We start from the raw sequence: 19244 nt of genomic DNA on the forward strand, positions 1-19244 counted from the left end.
CTTCAAAAAACCCACCCACATTTATCTGACATTCACTCTAGGCGATTTGTGCGTGAGATTAACAGCAGCCGTGAGAAGCATGCTGACTGGTCAAAATTCATCCTGAGCCCTCCACTACTGCGCCCCTCATCGCCTGCGTTGCGTCAGCGCGTTAAACCCTACAATCAATCAGAAGCATACTGACGATTAATCACTTGCGATGTCCTGCGACACGGCATACGTATACCCAGTGTCTCCAAATTTCTACACGCGCTATCATAAACAAAGCGACCTTTGCTTGCACAAAATCCTCGAGGCCTTTAGTAAATACACTCCGTGGTCCATATATTAGCCTATAAAACTACCTGTGCAGACCGGTGTATTTATGGAAGAAGTCAGCGCGGGATGCCCAAGCTTTAAAAACTAAATTTCACGCTCTGTAACAGCTGATTTCAATGTTACAAAGATGTCGCGAACCCATTCTATTAGCATTTAAAGAACATGTAATGGAAATTAGTTCACGGCTGTGAAGGACCGACGAACGAGCAGTCGTTCTTCTATTAAAGCAACTTCAGCCCGCAATCTCAGATTTTGGTAACGAACTCAGCAGAGGCCATGCCAGCAGCGTACCTTGTTCTCGGACGTAGGGAAACCTGTAAACTGCGCAGTGGCTGTGCCGGCCGTCGGGGCCCAGCGGGATGGCGGCGTTCTTCCAATCCTGGGCGCTCTCGTTGGCGAACTCCGGAGGTCGCTTGCACCAGTGGTCGGTGGGAGGCGCCAGCAGCAGCATCGACTGCAAGTGCAGGGCAAGTACGCCCAGGGACAACTGGGCACAGGCCAGGATCAGCTTCTGGTGAAAACCCCCTCCCGGAGGCTCACCCGTGGAGGGCTCGGTTGGGGCCTCGTAGAAACTGGGCTCGGTACGGAAGGTGACGGTGCTTTGGGCCCGCTTTTTTCTCGCATCGGTTGATGGATCGAAAATTCCAGCAGGCTGCGCGATTGCAAAACATAGTAAGGCCATGGCATAAATTGCGTGTGACATCCACAGGGAAGCGGAGAAAATAGTATCTTTCCCAAGTCATCCATGCTGCCATTCTGAATTTTCAATTGAAAATTATTCAGATTTCTGTTGTTTTACTAGCTGAGCTTCATCTGGGCTACGGCAACAACGGTGCACCCATGAGGCTTGCCGTAACCTGGGTGCAACTTCGACGCATCGAAAAATTTAGACCAACTGGGCCTTTACGCGACCGTTCGTTTTCAAACGAGGCTTGTGTACGCTGACTCATGTCGCTGTTGGTGTTACTGTTGGTGACATGCGACAGAACCCTTCACACCTGTTGCTGGCGGCTGGAAAGCTGTCTTAGACCACACCTGGCGACCCCATGTGCTCAGACCGACATTGTACTTATTGCGTTTTTAAAGAAAAAAGTAAGAAAACGAAAAACTGAAAAATCCGGTAAATAAAACAAAAACGTTGTATCACGTCCCTCATAAACTGGCATGGAGATAATAAAATATAATGTGTAACAAAGGGCTCATTTGACAGAAAACGTAATCGCATATTTAAAGGGGCCCTGAAAGGCATTTTGAGCACACTAAATGAACTAGCGCAATCGCTAGATTGGGTCGCCAACGTCACCTGTGCCAAGTATTACTCTTTTACGCGCAGCGGAAAGCTCACACTTTTGTTGCAAAGTTTGTCGCTTTTTTCTCACCCTTTCCTTCGTGTTTTTGGACGCCGCCATCTTCACATGTCTACATCATCGATTCCCAGATGTTCGTCATGAGCTAGACATCCTGCTATTGGGCGGCTTTTTCACGCACTTCCGGCAAAGAGATGAGTCGTCTGCTCAGCGTCGGCTCGCCGGCTGATCTGCCAGCGGAGTGCCGGAGTGCTTTGACATTTTACGACAAACGAAACAAGTGTAAACAAACGCTTAACCGTTTGTATTGAATGCAACACGGCCATAACACGACGTGGATTTTATCTTACGTGAGTACGTACCATAAAGAAAGTCCCGTGGCACTTCTTTGGTGCAATCGCAGAGAACGCCCTGAGCCGAATGCCCGGGTTTGACGCGTACATTTTATTCAACTTCAAAACAATCCAGAGATGCGTTTCGAACGAACGCAACGTCACAACATGCGTTGCAAGTCTGAACCGCGATTGACAGACGATGAGTTGCCTCCTCCTGCCCGTCGTAAATTCGGCACTCACCTCACACCCGGTTTGCGGGGACGAGCAGCAAGTCACAACTCTGGCGCGCAAGCGAGAAGGCTTTTAGCCAGGCACACTGCACATACCCCATGCGAGGTTGAGTGGTACTTCGTTCGAGAAAGATAATCCAGACCATGGGAAGCACTATCCACCCGCAGAAGTACAATGTCGCATTTCATCGCGAAACGAACGCGTCCACAACACACAGGAGGCGATGCGCACACACACACACAGCTTCGGTCGCTGCATTGGCTTAGCTGCAAGCTTCGTTCGGACAATCAGCGATGCTACGACGATACAGAGCTGCGTGAGGACGACGTGCTAACCACTTCACGTATTTAAAAACACAGGGGCAAAGAACTAGGTTCATCGGAAGCAAAAAATCTTTCCTCCATTATAGTGCCTGAAATATACTGGCTAGTGTGCCGAGGGCGGGCTCCAGGTGGGCGCCGGGAGCGATGTACGCGGCCGTCTGCCGCTTGGGGCGCTGCCGTGCGGGAGTGTGCGCGTTCATCCGGCCCGAGCAGATCGCGCGGTACCTCCGAGCTGCGTAGCAGACGGCAGCGGCAGAACTTTCCATTCCCGCTTGCGACGAAAGCGAGCGAAAGCGACGGGAATTCTGTCGCGCAACCAAAATTTGTCCCGACCATTCGACAAAAACGATCGTCGCGCGACAAAGCGACGGAATTCCTGCCGCTCTCACTCGCTTTCGTCGCAAGTGCGAACGGGCCTTTATGCGCAATCTCCGCCCCACATAAAACAAGCTCTTGCTTGTCGCCTGAGCATACGGTTGATATCTGACTACGTTACACTGTGCTTGCCAGTGTATTTAAACGATGTCACTAGGTTTGAAACGTACGCGCTCGGCGTGCAGCTTTGTAAACGCAAGCGGTTTCACATACACACGCTATTTTGCTGCTAATAGAGTTTTAGTACAGCTTTTGTGGCCTTTGCATACGCTAAACGCTAAATTTTTGCGTCCCGCTACGTGACACCGCGATGGGAGTTTTAGTAGAGCGTCTCATCAGTTTTGCGTAGCGACACACTAATGCATACGGCGCCATCTGTCAAATGTTTTCCGAAATGTCTCGCCGGCTGATCTGCTAGCGGAGTGCCGGAGTGTTTGGACATTTTACGACTATCCAAACAAGTGCAAACAAACGCTTTCCCGTCAGTGTTGAATGCAACACATGGGTGCAGCTTGTCAGAACACGGGTTCTCGCTGATCGAGTGCAGCGTTGGTTTGATCTTCGCCTTCACGTTCATCGCCGCTGATAAAGCGATCCGATCCGGCGCGTTTTGTGCACGGGTTCTGTGTCGGTTGAAAATGTCTTTTTTCACATGCCGCCGGTAGTAGGAATTACAACCACCGCAAAATAACACCCGGCACCAGCGGGGCCACATCTGAGACCGCGCTTTTTGGATAAACAGTGCGCGGTGCACCAAAGGGAACGAGCGCACGATTCTCCCCACGCGGCTGCGAGTTCGCCGCCGATACCAACTGCAGCTACGTACACCGCTAAAGGGCAAGGCCAGGCCGCACACATGCGGCCAGGTCATTCGTTCGCTTTTCCAGCCTGTGTCCATGGTGTCTACAGAGATGAAAAAGCCGAAAGAGCTGGCCCGTAGCAGACGGCAGTCTGTGGGAGCGCAATAGCGGAAGTACGTCACCGCTGAGGAGCGGAGCATCATGGGAGGGGAGGCCAACAGCGAAGAAACAGTTGAAAGGAGGAGGAAATACGGCGCGACGATAATTCGCGGTTTTTGATTTACGATTTCTCAGCTAATACTCATCGCTTTAACAAAATTCTTGCAGGAGGAGATTGCTAATACATTGCTTTATTTGGTTACATGTACATCCATGCATCGGCGGAAGGCATTTCAGGACCCCTTTAATACACCCGCCTCAGGCCACTGCGGCGCTCCTCGCGATGAAGACCGCAGATGGTGCCACGCCAACAAGCACAAGGGGAATCACATGACAACACCACCCACAGTTAGGGGTGTTCCATGGTTGGGTTGTGGTTGATCATAAGGTTGGGCACTTGTTTCACAGGGATGTCACCAGGGATTAGTGTACGATTCAGAGGGTTGAACAAGGAGCAGAAAAACGACGTCGCTAACGGCCGCACTGAGCTAAATGCCTTAGTACAACACCGCAAAGAAGCCACTCACGTCATCTCTTGGTACTCGGCCAGAAGCCCTGTCAGCGACGCGGCGTTATCAATGCGCCTACTCCGAGAGTCCTTATACCATGGAGTTCCTAAGCAACTCTATACCTTCAACATACAATCAACTCCTCACGCTGTTAGACACGTGGGAACACCCATGTGAAGGCCCACGCCGGTACACAGACACGTGGGCACACGCATGACTGCAGCAGAGGGACGACATTCGCGGCGATCCACACATGTATTATTACGGCCAAGCCGCTTTTCGCTTCATTTGAGAAAAAGGGGCTCGCACTGGCTCCGAAACTTCATTTATTTTTCCTGTTGCTGATATTTTGGCCAGCGTCACTTTTCTCCATCAGTGAAGTCGGGTTTCGTGCGCGCTACATGAACATCAGAATGTCGGCTACGACGGCGTGGGGAGACAACTACGTCAATAGCACTGCGCAACACTTTGTAAGGTCGGGGCTAGCTCTTGAGAAGCTTTTTTCACAGCCCTCGAGGTCAAACAGGGGTCCATTCATAGACCCCATCTCCAGGCTTGAAAACGGCGGGTCTATGGCGGAGGTTGCAGCGGTCTCTGTCATGCCGATGTGGCAGCCTTGTTCGCAAGCGTGCCAGCTGCCGTTTTGCTATAGCTTGTCGCGCAAACTCGTAGCCCGGCATGTGATCGCTGCTAGAGTCGCGTAGCAGCACAGAATCGTAGTCCCTTGCGGGCCTTTTAAGATAAAGAATGTCATCATAAGGGTCGCATCTTGTTGGGCTGTATTGTAAGCGAAGGTTACCTGGTAATGCGGCGTCCCATGCCTTGTGTTCTGTGTCCTTGCACTGTGGGGATTAAAAGAAATACGAATAACAGAGCGCACGGCCTCGGACGCATGCAGCACCACCTGGCTGTAGTCGGCAATCTGCAGGCATGCGCATTCCTGCCAGAGTGTCTGAGATTGTGGCCTACACTTGGGGGAAATGCGTGATGAAGAAGCGACGCCGGTCGTTTATTTTGAGGCGCCTTTCTACGCTCTGCCGCAGCAGAGCCGGGCGAGGGTTGAAGGGCATCGTGGGCACCACAAGAATCTCGCTGCGCGCTTCTGCTCTCGAATACAGTAGATAAAAGGCACAATGGCATGGAGCTCGCTTGCTAGCTTCCTTCCTTCGTCGGTAAATTTCAAGTGCCCTTGCATCCGCAAGCAAACTCCTTACCAGCGTGCCTGTTATCTACTATATTCAGGAGCCAAGCGCGCAACAGGCTGATTGCAGCTGCTATGATGTACTTCAATCCTCATGTTGTTGTGGCGACGAAGCGTGAAAGGGCGCCTCAAAAGAAATGACTGGGGTCGGTCGTTTGTTGGTCAATCAACCACTTCTCACCAAAGTAGGCTGCAAAGTAGGCTGTGGGCGGTGCTTACTGACTCAGCAGGCAAAACGTGCTGCATCCTTCGAGGGCTTTGCGCTGCGTTGTTAGCATTTCTTTTAATCCCCCTATACTTTCCCAGCATGTCCGCTATTGTTCTGCTTAGGCGCTTCGTCAACCTGTTCCTCTGCGGGTAACAGGCGGCCGACCTACGATGGGGAGTGCCACTAGACCACATGACTTCGCCGACGAGCATGGCAGTAAACGCTTTTACTTGTTCGGTAGTAATGGTGGGGGAACCGTGGCGAAGCAGTATGCGGATGATTAAAAGTTGCGCAACCTCGGTCTTCTTCACCCGCTGAAGAGCTTGCATTTCCGCGTACCGACTGAGCAAGTCGGTGGCGACTGTCAAATCTCCTGTGGGTATGCGACAGTCAATCACCGCTATCATCATCCTGGAGAACATCCGTGTCATAATCTTATCAGCCCCGTTTAGGGGCAGCCATGGCCTCGGTCTCGCTTCCGGGCTTCTTCCGTTAAATTTTGATGCCGAAACCAGCTAACATAATGCACGCCATGAAGGAGACCACTGATATAACCCCCGGCTTGAGGCACGAAAAAGCGCGTTGTTCTGACTAGTATTTTGTTTGCTTAGCCGCGCCCTAAGCCGGAGATCGGCATGGCTGGCCCTGACTACCTAGTGACGACTGACCGAATGTGTGCTATGGATACGCTTCACTCGTAGCAGCGTATCCTTCGCGGCGCAGTTACTAGACTGGTCAGGGCAGCGGCGGATCTTCTGGAAGCCGCCTCAGCGACTCTGCACGACCTTCAAATGGACATTGACGAGCTCGGAAGCAAAGACGTCCCCAATGTACGCGACAGACCAGAAACTCATCGATCTTTTTGACAATGAGGAAGTCGAACTGGATTACTTCGACGCTTCGGCGTACTGAGGAGAAATATGCGGTGCCATCACCCGGCTCCGCAATGCCTTGAAAGTCTCGAAGGCGTCCAGCGTTCACCAGCGGCACCTCAGGCAAGAGAAATTTCCTTCAAGAGCACGCGACAGATGACGCCATGAACGCTGGGCAGAGAGAGAGAGAGAAAAGACTTTATTGATCACATCCGGCATGCAAGAGACTCGGTCCGGCCACGCAGGGCTCGGCCTCGTCCCCCTGTCTATCAGTCTAGGCTGTGCAGTCCTAAGACTTCGGGCTTAGACCCCGAGGCTTTGTGCCCGGCCGTCGCTCGGACTACTCGAGGTACGGCCGGGCACAAAGCCTCGGGGTGCAGCCCGAAGTCTTAGGACTGCACAGCCTAGACTGATAGACAGGGGGACGAGGCCGAGCCCTGCGTGGCCGGACCGAGTCTCTTGCATGCCGGATGTGATCAATAAAGTCTTTTCTCTCTCTCTCTCTGCCCAGCGTTCATGGCGTCATCTGTCGCGTGCTCTTGAAGGAAATTTCTCTTGCCTGAGGTGCCGCTGGTGAACGCTGGACGCCTTCGAGACTTTCAAGGCATTGCGGAGCCGGGTGATGGCACCGCATATTTCTCCTCAGTACGCCGAAGCGTCGAAGTAATCCAGTTCGACTTCCTCATTGTCAAAAAGATCGATGAGTTGTTCGCCGATGACAAGCTGGTGCACACCGGGCGCTCATCACGAGGCGCACGCTCACGTGCGCTCGGTAGTTTTTGTGAGATCTTTTGCGAGCTCCTCTCGTGGCGCAAGCCCACGCGCAAGCCTGGATGACGCCGTGCGCTCCTCATTAGGCCCACGCTCACGTGCGCTCGAGATTTTTCGTGGTGATTTTTAGCGAACGCTACCGGACCAAATACAAGCTTGCAGGGGTCCTGAAAGGCGTTTTTAGCACACCAAAGTAACTTGCGCAATCGTTCGGTTAGGTGGTCAACTTCATCTGTGCCAAGTATACCTTTTACGCGCAGCGGAAAGCTCACCCTTTCGTTGCAGGGTTCGTTTCCCCGTTCCCAACTTTTTCTGAGTGTTTTCGGGCGCCGCCATCTTCCCGCGTGTATGTCATTTGTTCTAGCATATGCATCAAGAAGCAGAAATCTTGCAATTGGGCGGCTTTTTCTCTCACTTTCGGCGAAGAGACGCGTCGCTGCTCAGCGTCGACGGTTCGCGGCGGCGCCTTTGGTTCATTAGCGCTTTCTGGGGCACGCTTAACGCTATCGTGTTTGTCGATGTTTTTTTTTACTCTTTAACCACGCTTCTCGGTAAAGTGCGTTGGCTAGGCCAAGACGACAGCGACACGACCGCTACACCGACTTCCGTGTTGGGCGACCGTAGTATCACACGACGCAGACGGCGACACGAATGCGTCGGCCGATAAAAAGTCCGCGGTGTGACTGCTGGCTCGCTCACCAAAGGCGCAGCCAATGCCGATCGGCCGAACGGTCATCGAGAATCAATTCACAAGCGACAACGCCCCAAAAACATTCGTGCCATAAAGAATGCGGCCCTGTTCTCTTAATTGCATAAGCATAGTAAGGTCCATAAAGTCCATACAGCTCAACAAATGCGATCCATACTTCGGCTTACGACGCTTCGGTTGTTGGGTTCGCTTTGGCGGCAATTCCTTATCTGGAGTTACAAACTGCATATTCGTGTGCGACCAGCCAGACTTCTAGGAAATATAAGCTCAGTTAATTGCAGAAGGGGAGTTACGGAAGGTTTGTTAGGTAATAATCAATCAATATTGGCCAGAGTTTTTAGCGTAAAGCGTAAAACAAAAGCACGGTGAGCACTATTTCCGCAGGGTGAAATCGCAGTAGTAGCCGAAATAGGGCTACTGATGGAGGTCAGCTATGCCGGGGGCTTTATGAAACCTTACTGCGGAAATGTTATTCAAGAAACGTTCGGTTAACCAGCCAGGGATCCTTGAAATCAAGTAGAAAACTTTGCTGTGACACAAAGGGTGGGTCTGAGTGTAGAATACAGGTTATTTGTGCACTTTTCCCCAACTCCGGTTATGTCGTGACGCAGTTGACTAAATCCTCGCGCGCGCTGAATCAAAGCCACGGATTCAAAGTCCTGTGGGCTGCTGCTTTTTCTTTTTAAGACGATAGTCTTTTTTTATTGCCGGTCATCGATATAAAGCAAGTCATACAACACGACCCATACAATAGGCACACACAAAAAGCATCCAGCCGCAACAACGAGTTAGCTTTGCATTGTCGCATTACCTAATTGCAGTCAGCGTTTCAACAGAATCCAACCAATCGAGAACTGGCTGTATTTGTGCACGATCTCCAGTTATTTCGTGGTGCAGAGCTTATCTTTGGCTACTTAAACGTAGAAATTTTGGTCTGTCTGTCTGTCTGTCTGTCTGGCTGTCGTGACTAGATTCGGCCACCCGGTCAAACTGAAACATGAACTTGCAATACTCTTATATACCCGCAGCCAAATCTAAACGTCGTTTTTCTGTGTAAATGTTCAAACTTGTCAACACTGTTGTACAAGCACAATATATTAAACAAATACAAGGCTGAAAATCAATACATGAGTGATATTTGCAGTGTCACTTTATTAAAAGAATTGCGGATGCTTGCTTTTTGCGATTGCAAATTTAATACTAAATAAACTGCAGAAAACTGTCGCCTGCTGTTGCCAACGCTACCTGACGGCATTTAAAAAGTCAAACGGCAACACCAACGAGAGGTTCCACTAGATAGGTACGACATTCCGCTTGGAACGCTTGTGGAGTAGGGCAACGTGGTTCTATAAACGTTGCAGTAGAGTGCCTCAATTCACGCGCGTCTCCGCCCTACGACAGCGCTGGCATCAAGGCACCCGACTTGGAGCAGTGGAATGCGGTAAATTTAAATCGACTAGAGCAAACCTCTAGCGTGTTATCGCGGGAGGAACGAGACGGGAGAGGAACAGCATGAGAGGTGAGAGGGAAAGAGAAGGCAGGCATTTACTCTCCAAGGGCGCCAGTAGACGATCGTCTTTTGTCAACACTTGTAACGAAAGGAGCAGATACGCGGTCTTTTTTTCCTGCTGCTTTCACAGTGGCATGGTTTGCGAATCATAGGCGTGAATCGAAAACAAAACTTTTTGGGTCAATTGTGGAATTACCGTGTCAAACGTCAATGCACCATTTAAATCATAGGCACGATTTCTTCTGTCTTAAACTCGTGCTTTGTATGTATTAAAAAGTAATTGTATATTTAGAGGAAGAAATACTGACGTGCGTATACTGCAAACTTGGCATGTTTTTATATAAAGTAAACTGTTTCCTTCCATTCACTTAAACAAGGTACAAGGTAGGCTTGGGAGGGGGGGGGGGTGCGGGGTTTGCGAGGGTTTCAGGCCGCGGCCGGCAAGCAACCCTCCACATTTCGAAATTGGTAGCACTGAGCACGTAAAAAGTCATTCATTTCCACGAAGCAAATCATGAAGAGTGAGCGAAGCACTGGAGATTGTTCTTACCGTACATCACCCGTGAGAGTGCTTATTGCTGCTCAACCAATTTATAATTCAATCCAATCTAATTCAATAAAATTCAATTTATTGAAATACAATCCGAGCCAACCCAATCCAATCCAATCCAATCCGATGCTCCTCGCGCATGTGCAGCACACCTCTCCAGGAGCTCTCTGTCTCTCCCTCTCCATCTCTCTCTGTCTCTAACCTTTTTGTGAACCTTTTATTTTGTTCTTGTTAATGTTTTGTGAACCTTTTGTTTACAGATGTTTCGATTTACACGGTGCTGTGCCGTGAGCACGAACGCCGGACGGACAAGCCTCGGCCTTAAGGTGCTTCGCCCCTAAAATGAACGAAGAGCCTTTGTAGGCTGATAAGGGTCTCGAGGCCACCAGAAGAAAAAGCAATGGTGGAATAATTGTTTTGTGCAATCGTATGCACAGTCCAACGAAGAGACATGAGCGCACGGCCGTAAAACTCACACTGCTCTTCCGAGACCTTTCGTAGTGTATGTTGCGGAACTTGCGGTATACTTGTCTAGTAGTTGATAAACACAAGGTCGCGTGGCAGTTTCCCGGAAAGTACGGGGGAAGGGACGAATAAAGTAATGCACGACGCACCCAAAAAAAGCCCCTGTTACGGGCCGCGCAAACCTTCGGCTCCTTTTTTCTTACTGTTACAAATGTTTAGAACCGATCGAATAACGGAATAACAGAATGAAATACTAGGACTGCCTGTGTACGGGCGTCCATGGCGGCACCACAACACGACGAAGCTCGACATTGGAGCGTACAAGTGGCTAATTAAGTAAGCTATAAACCGACATCGGATCGGAAAGAATGTGCATGCTTTTCGGAAAGCGTGTGCATGCATGTGCATACAGATTTTTAAAGCGATTGAATGAAATAAAACCAGCGGTAAACGCAGGACACAGAAGAAAACGACGGGACAAGCTGGCAATAAACTGAACGAACAAGGCACTTGAACGCCTAGAAATACGTACCAGCAACATCATGCGCATCGGTGAATAGTGATGTGTCACATAAACAAAATGTTAACAATCAACCACAGCGTTTAGAAAGTTAATCTCTTTGCTAGACAGAAGCAATGACGTGTCACTGACGCAATTGTTTTCCCCTTTCATTATATTGAAAGAACCTACAATTTCCCTTTGGGTTTTTGTACTTCCCCGGCCTAATACGGTAGCATTGCTAAAGACAGGAGTGCACCCCCGTTGCCTACAGTGCCTTGGCAAATGAGCACCGCCACTCGTGAAATGGAAGCCTTGTGCTCTCTGAGGCGATCATTGATACAGCGGCCGGTTTGACCCATGTAAGCGTTGCACACGGGGACAAGGGGATGGGATAAATTACACGTGTAGCGCAAGGCACAAATTTGGAAACATGGTCAGTGCCACACGTAGCACTTCTTTGCGTATGCCGGTCGATGCGATGCGACTGCACAGACCCAACTTTCGCGGGACTGAAAACACCAAGCATACGCCGTGTTTATTTGCCACCCTCTTGACATTGTGGGAAAGGTCATGCACATAAGGCATAACAACAAAGCTAGCCTTGTCCCCTGATGCCGCAAAGTCAGTGGCTGCATCTGTCCTGCGCGACCCTTTTTGCTCTTTCAGCAACTTCTCGGCTACCGCTCGCGCCACGTGGTCTGGAATCCCGGCTGTTTGCAGTCTGCTTTTTTACACTCGCCTGAATCGTCTGAAAGCAGCTCTTTCGCAACGCGTTCTTAAAACAAAGCATTGCTATGATACTTTTTGTTAACTTCGAGTGGCATGGGCTGTACGGAAAGATTTCCGTCTTAGAGCACGGTGCGTAGGCCCAGGGCACATGTATTTCGACACGGAGTGACAATTCCGGGTCTAGAAACCTAATGGTTCCACTCTGGGGTAACTGGAATTGTCGTTCCGTGTTTTGGAAACCACATTTGGCGCAGTAACACAGAGCAGGTAGCTCTCCAGCTCTCCCTCCCCTCATAGCTTTCTCTCCATTGCCACAGCAAGTTGCCCCGGTGTGCTAACTCGTTAAACCAAATTTGTGCGAATTGCAAACTTTCTGCTGCCTCTCAGGAGGTGATGGCGCAATCAGCGAACACACATCGGCGTGCTCTGCTCTGCCGTTATCTTGCAGCACTTCGCTAACGCCGAGAACGTTGTTGCAAATCGTGTTTGAACCTCCCGCGCAAATTTCACGAGGTTTAGATGAGCGACAAACGCGGGAGGAGGGTGGGAAAGGTGTGATGGGTGGGCCGCTCGGTGGCTACTCATCACGGAAGTGTGAGGGGTTGGGGGAGGCAGTGACAGACGCTGAGCTGTGGCGACGCACTGGAAGATGACGCCTTAGCAGCCCGTGCTTAGCTCCCCTTCACACTTCCGCGAGATGCCACTCCGTTTTCTTTCTCCTAGGGTGGCTCGTTCGCTCGATCGGTTACGCGGTCACCGCCACCTTCGCCGCCACCGAAGCGAAACCCCCGCACCGAGCGCCAAACTTCTGCGCACTAAAAAAAAAACAAGGTACCGTTACAACTGCTGCTCGTGGTCGCCCGCAGTCACCTCCCGATGAAGGAGCCGAATGGATTCTGGAACGTTGGGACCACCTTTAATAAAGCCTGTAGTGGGTGTATTTGCAATGTCCCCATAAATGTTAAATGCACTACATCCATTCCAAAACGACCCCGTGGCTTCGAAGTGACGCTCTGGCGTCTCAAATCTTGAGAGCTAACCATATATGCGATGTGAAAGTTTTTTCCTTCTCCGAAACGCCTCTATGTGGGCACTGCACCGATGAAAAGCTCGCGCAGCAGAAAACGTCTGCTGCCCGCATTCAAGTGGCCATACTCACGGCTGTGGCTGGAGCTTGGACGCTGACCACGCCGCCGTTGCCTCCATCGGCGAGGTTCTCGTCAGGGCCACTGATACGCGGCCCCAAAGCCACCGTGGGGGAACTCATGGCCGGTGACCCAGTTGTGAGGCTATCCGGCGAAGCCCGCGGCGTTGCATCCTGGGGTATGCCTCGTGTTCCGTCGTCCCGGCCGCTGCACGGGGAGAGCGCCATGTAAGCGCCGCTATTTGACATGAACACTGAGTCCTGCATCCTAGCACCACGAGCAGTGAGCATGTTATAACCTCTCTCTGCGTGTAAGGCACTTCGTGGTGCAAGCAGAGCAGAGCTGCGGCGAAATCGTTAAGAAAAAAATGGATGCGTATTTGCCCCTTTCATTGCAAATATCCTCGAAGGACGATAGTCGACTGGCGCCACTGCCAAGTAAATGCCTCCCTTCTCTTTTCCGCTAACCTCTCATGCTGTACCTCTCCAGTCTCGTTCCTCCAAAGACAACACGCTAGGTGTTTCCTCAAGTCAATTTAAATTTACCGCGTCCCACTGCTCTAGGTCGGGTGCCTCGATGCCGGCGCTGCCATACGGCGGAAGGAAGGAAGGAAGTAAACTTTATTTTCCTGAGCACCCTTAGTCCAGGGCGCCATCTTGGGAAGCCGTGGCCATGGCTTCCTCCGCTCTGGACGTCAGCAGGAGCTGTGTCGCAGCGCTGGGGTCAGCCAGACTTGCCTCCCAGGATGCTAGAGTTGGATTCGGGATGGGGGTCAACTTTGGATGTCGATCACAGGCCCATATTGTGTGGAATATGTTTGGGTAACCTCCGCAGAACGAGCAAGTAGGGGTGCCGGGTAAATTTCGAAAGCGATGTGTGAGATGTTCAGTGGGTAATGTGTTTGTCTGAATCTGTCGGAGGAGGACGGACTGCCGCCTTGTGAGTGTACGATGGGGGGAGGGGACGCTCGTGAATCGAGGCGCCCTACTACAACGTTTAAAAACCAGGCTTCCCTAATCCCCGAGCGTTCCAAGCGGAACTCGGAACCTTTCTAGTGGAACCTTTCGTTGCTGTGGCCGTGTGATTTCTTAAATGCCGCCAGGAGCTATAGTGGCGCGGAAAACAACACGGGACGGTTTTCTGCAGTATGTAGTATCTCATTTGCTATCGCAAAGACCAAGAATACATGATTCTTTTAAATAAAGGAACGGTGCAAGTATCCCTTATCTGTTCATTTTCTGCCTTATATTTGCGTAATGTCTTGTTCTTGTTCAACAAAGTTGACAAGCACGAACATTGCCACCAGACGTAGACGGTTAGATTTGCTATGGGCATATAAGACTACTGTGCAACTTCTGTTCCGCTTTGGCCGGGTGGCTGAATCGAGTCACAGACACACAGACATACAGACATACAGACAGACAGAAATTTCTGCTTTTAAATCGCCCAGGACTGTTAGGCCTTGTAGCGTGCGACGCCGAGGCATCATCGGGGCTCATTTGCGTTGCACTTGTCATGCTCTTAATAACACAGTGCCGGTGGCATGCCGTCGGCGCTGTCGCATGCTATCGCCTGGGTCGGCGCCTAACAATCGCGGCTGTGTCAGCGTACGTCAGGCGGCGCTACGGTACCTCTCACACGTCATCTACGCCGCCGACGGTGATGGATATTCGGTGCAGCAAACCCAAGTACAAGATTATTTTATTTGAGAGATTTGGTGTTTTCTAGTGTCCCCAGCGCTTGTCTGGCACCAAACGATGCGTTATTCACAGATATTTAAACAATTTAAGCCAGGTTTTTTATTCTCCGGTGAATCGTACGTTTCGTTACCTCTGCGATTGCGCATGAAGGGCAAGTACTGAAGGGAACGTAGGTATGCGGACTAGGCCTGCAGCGAACGGTGTCACCACACTACTCGGGACCGCTGTCCAACCTCACGTTGTTTGACCGATTTGTGCCTAGATAATGCTTGTTACTGTTGATAGTACTCGTTTTGTAAAACATTGGGTATGCTCTACAAACATAAGTCACAGAAGGCAATGTCAAGCTCACCGCGCCGGACGACGGTGCAGCGGATGACATCGCACCAGCGCGTTGTGTAGGGGACAACGCGCCGGACGACCGCCTTAGTGCGGCAGCGCGCACTGGTGCTGCTATGTTTACGTGTGTGTTAGTAACTTTCATTGTTGACCCCACCACATCTACTACTATAAAAAGAATCTCCATTGCATTTAAACGCAAATAGATCCTTCTGCAAGGTTATAACCCCTGTTGATGTTTGCGTTAGATTTCCGGCCGCCGGCCAATCGCACAGGTGTGCACAATAAGTCATAGGTTGTAGTGCGGCAAATGAGATAGTGGGTCGCATGCCTATTTTTTCGTAATTGTGTACCTTGTTGAGTGATGTTTGCGTTGAAACTCGTGTCTGTGTCATTCCAACGAGGCAATCTTTCGAATGAACCAAACTTGCATTTCGCCTCCATGGCCCCATTAAAGCTACGCGTTAAAACGTGTGCACCCACTTCTCACTATTTACAAGAAGCCGACAAACCTTAGAACCGCCGAGGCACCACCGTCGTTTTTTAAAGGTGACACTGAAGAGAATTTGTCAAGCTTGTCCTTTTCTTTGCGTTGTATACTCTGGCTGAAATAAACACTTTTCATCGTATATGAAGTCTGTAAGGCCGTATTGAATTCATAAAGACTGAAATATGAAAAAAAAATACCATGCGACGTTTTTTGCGGAAGTTTGTTAAAGGAGCCATGAAGACAAAATACAAGTTGAGTTGAGTTGAAAAGACTGCTTAGCCCCGATAACAATGATACCAATATCATCGCAATCTTCGAACCAATAACGGAGATATAATGAAAACGTGTGAAGCAGTCGCGACCCCCTAGCCAATTTCCAGCAACTTTTCTATGACGTCACGGAACCTTGTTTGTGCGATTGGCGGCAGCCTAACTGACATGTCGCGACGACACATGACTGGGCGTCTGCAATGGGGCCTCTAGTTCCATTGGACCACATCACTTGAATGCTAACGTGCAGTTAACGCACTGAAAATTGTTTTATTGTTGGCCCGTATGACGTCATTCTTGCTCATAAAACGTCACTGTGGCGCAAAACTTGAAAGTTTTTAAATAGTGCTTGCTTTTTTTTTCGTTAAAAAACAACTTTTGTGGCTGTATTGGAGCTGAGGGAGATACTGAATCCCAGTTGTTTCAAATGAAAAGAAGTTGTATTTTCTCTTCATGGCTCCTTTAATCAGCATAACTAAAACTACTGCGGCCGACAAAGCTAACAGCCGTGACACGTATTCGTCTTGCGATGTGATTGGGTTATGTCCAAGGTTTGAGTTAAAACCACTTTCGGTTTGGTTCCGTGCAACAATATGCTTGGCATCGGATGTTATCGTTGGTTTGGCATTCTGGATATCTGAGGAATCGGCATACCGCACTACTACCCGGTTTTCGGCTGCACAATCGGTCCGAAAAGCCGGCCAGCACAGCTTCGGACACTAACGTTCACTAGCCGAGGCGTACGCTGGCGCAGAACGCCCTCCGCGTTATCGAATACGCTCCACTGCGAGGCGCTTCGCCTTCACCTTTGGAGCTTACCTCACTCGTCCCTGTGAAGTAAGAGGCGTGCTATCCGCAAGCTGTCGGTGCTTATGTCAGCTGTAAACACCAGGCCAACGAGAACTCGCTAGCGTGTAAGTGTCAGTCCGCAGTCAGTCTAGCAACTCGCTCGTGGAGCAATGAACGTTCAGCGAAAAATGGTGAATGCAGTATAGAAAGCATTACCTAAATAAAAAGAAATATCAAGTAAAAAACATTTGCAACCTGCGATTCGAAGCTGCTCATTGCCACGCAATACATCTAAGGTTTCGGACCACTGCGTCATAACCACGAATGTATTGGGGGTGGAAATATGAAGTACGTATAGTGGGCTGTTTTTTGTTTCAGGATTCCCACCAGTTCTGATGAAGTTTTCTTGAATAATGCTTGTACAGTAAGCGTCCCCCAAATCCCTATGAATATCCGATAACTAATGACTGCATCCCTTAGGGAGTGTTGAAGAAACCGGGGCGGGTACCGCGGGACGTGAGAGATTTCTTTAATCGTGGTATGGAGCCGCTATCTTGCAATGATGGTGATAGTGCTATTACCAGGCCGCTGCTAATGGCCACCTCTTCTTCGTTTCTGACATTTCCAACATTCTTCCGGCCTCGTGATAAATGTCGGCAGATAGCATGACGTGAAGGGCTGCAGTTCTCAGCGATCATGAAGCAAGCGTCTTTTAACAGTTTCGTCCAAGGTCACGCAATCGCTTCAATGTGGTCACAATCCATGTCATGTCCGTCGTGTTGGCCCACCATAGTAGTGCAGTCTTTTACTTCCATTTATGCTTGAAGCGTCCGTGCCACATTCCTTCTGAGGAGTCAGGCCAGTGTAAGCGGGAATCTGGACCATTATCGGCACTGGATAAAAATATAGAAGTGCTCGCGCAAGATTTCTGTGGCATGTGCGGCGGATCGAGTGTATCGTGGAAGAAGTCACGTACCGACCGCGTCGTTCTATGTGTGCAACGACCTCCTTTCTTAAGGATGCGTTTTTTATTATTTTTTCGATGAAACAGCACTTGGGTACGCGTTTCGGTGGAGACTTGTTTAGGGTGCTTGTAAGTGGTCATCGTAGTGCTGCCTGGATTAGCCGCTTTATTAGTCTTCTTTTTGACTTCGGGATCTTCAAATCGTCAAATTTTGCATCGACCAAGCCAATCACCTCCAAAACCGACGTTCCGCGTTGGCAACATGTATCTAAAGGCTCCGTGCATGACTGTAAGGTTCGGCCGGTCTGTAGAATGTTCGGAAGGGGTGCTTCGCTCGCCTTTGGTGGTGCATGTTGGCCTTCATGGAGTTGTTAGTTGAGCACAGAACACCTCGCCGCGGAACACCTGGGCACCCCGCCGAGGCACTCGAGCCAATAGTGCCTCGGCCTTGACTTGCACTGCCCATCTATCCAGGTCGGGTCATAGAAGCAGACAACTGGTAACAAGGGAACTACGTTCGAACGAATGCCGAATGTGTGTCAGCGAACTGTCCGTACCTTTGTATAGAAACGAGTACCACTTTTTGAACGAGTCTTTGATAAGATAAATATGGCCAAGTTTGTTTGCATGTGCTAGTAAGGACATACCGTTATGTACGCCTTTACAATATAGTAGTGGTGAGTATGTACCCTTACAGTCGTTCCTCTTCGCCGTACCGTCCTCTCATTTAGGTGCGCAACACTTAAGCGCCTGCTACTCTGATCCTCGCCGGTCGCGTGACCGAGCGAACGCGAACGAAGGAAACTGCGAATACAGAAAGATAAACGGGAGAGGAAAGTGTTGCTAAAGTGTGAGCAGGAGGGCCATATGCCGAACCCGAACGTGACTGGCTGTGCCGTGGCGACGTAACTCGAGGCAACGCCATAGCATTGCGTGCCGTTCGCCGCTCGACGATCCCGAATTCAGTTCCTGAGACGCAGTTTTGGTTCCTTCCCGAGACGCGGATTGCGATCCCTTCTTGAGACGCAGTTCGCGCCACCGACACAGAGGGTGACCATCGCTGACATTTGCGCGGGCGGTTCAAACACTGTTTACAACGGAATGCTCGGAGGAGGCGACGCACTGCGCGATAACGGAAGAGTATCGTGCGCCGGCATTCGTTCGCTGAGACGCCGCAGATACGCGCCGTGACCGCGCTGCGCAGAAATTTTGCATTTCGGAGTAGAGTAATCGCAGCCATTTCTTTTTTATATGTGGAACACGAACTGGGTGAGCAACATGGTGGGAAATCTCAGCTCTGCTGTCACGTATTTCCGCGACCTGCACTGTACGCGGAAGAGGCTAGTGCCCTTCTTTCTGCACTCACCTCGTCTTCGACGAGGAGGCGTCCGCTGGCTCGTCCTGCTTGCAGCTCTTGTACCCGTTGGGGGAGGAAGTCTCACTCATGGCTCCGCATGCGACGAGCACAGTTTTCACAGAGAACGGCGATCGAAGATACACCGCGAAAGGTCCCCTTCTTCTTCCTTGACGCACGTAAACCCGCGCGAGGCTGCGTAGCATGCTGGTGATAGGGATGAAGAAGACGCGAGGCATCTACGCATTGCAGAATGCACACGTTATAGCACTGCACGGGCCAGGACCTGCTCAAAAGACCGGGCTCAGCCCGGCCAGCG

The 19244-nt window shown here is 50.4% G+C and overlaps 1 protein-coding gene across 1 annotated transcript in view; it reads right to left on the bottom strand.

Annotated features, from left to right (window-relative positions):
* LOC144159752 (solute carrier family 22 member 7-like) overlaps nucleotides 1-19017 on the bottom strand; it is a 31210-nt gene extending 12193 nt beyond the window's left edge. Inside the window, exons 1-3 of the mRNA XM_077691447.1 lie at nucleotides 18938-19017; nucleotides 13034-13226; nucleotides 610-970 (exon numbers count right to left, since the gene is read on the bottom strand). Coding sequence (XP_077547573.1) covers nucleotides 610-970; nucleotides 13034-13226; nucleotides 18938-19017 — 634 coding nt within the window. The remainder of the gene's footprint in view (nucleotides 1-609; nucleotides 971-13033; nucleotides 13227-18937) is intronic.
* Nucleotides 19018-19244: the final 227 nt, after the last annotated feature.

The sequence above is a fragment of the Haemaphysalis longicornis genome, unplaced genomic scaffold, assembly GCF_048455015.1.
Source record: "Haemaphysalis longicornis isolate Haplotype H1 unplaced genomic scaffold, Haemaphysalis longicornis Haplotype H1 scaffold_10, whole genome shotgun sequence".
NCBI lineage: Eukaryota > Metazoa > Arthropoda > Arachnida > Ixodida > Ixodidae > Haemaphysalis > Haemaphysalis longicornis.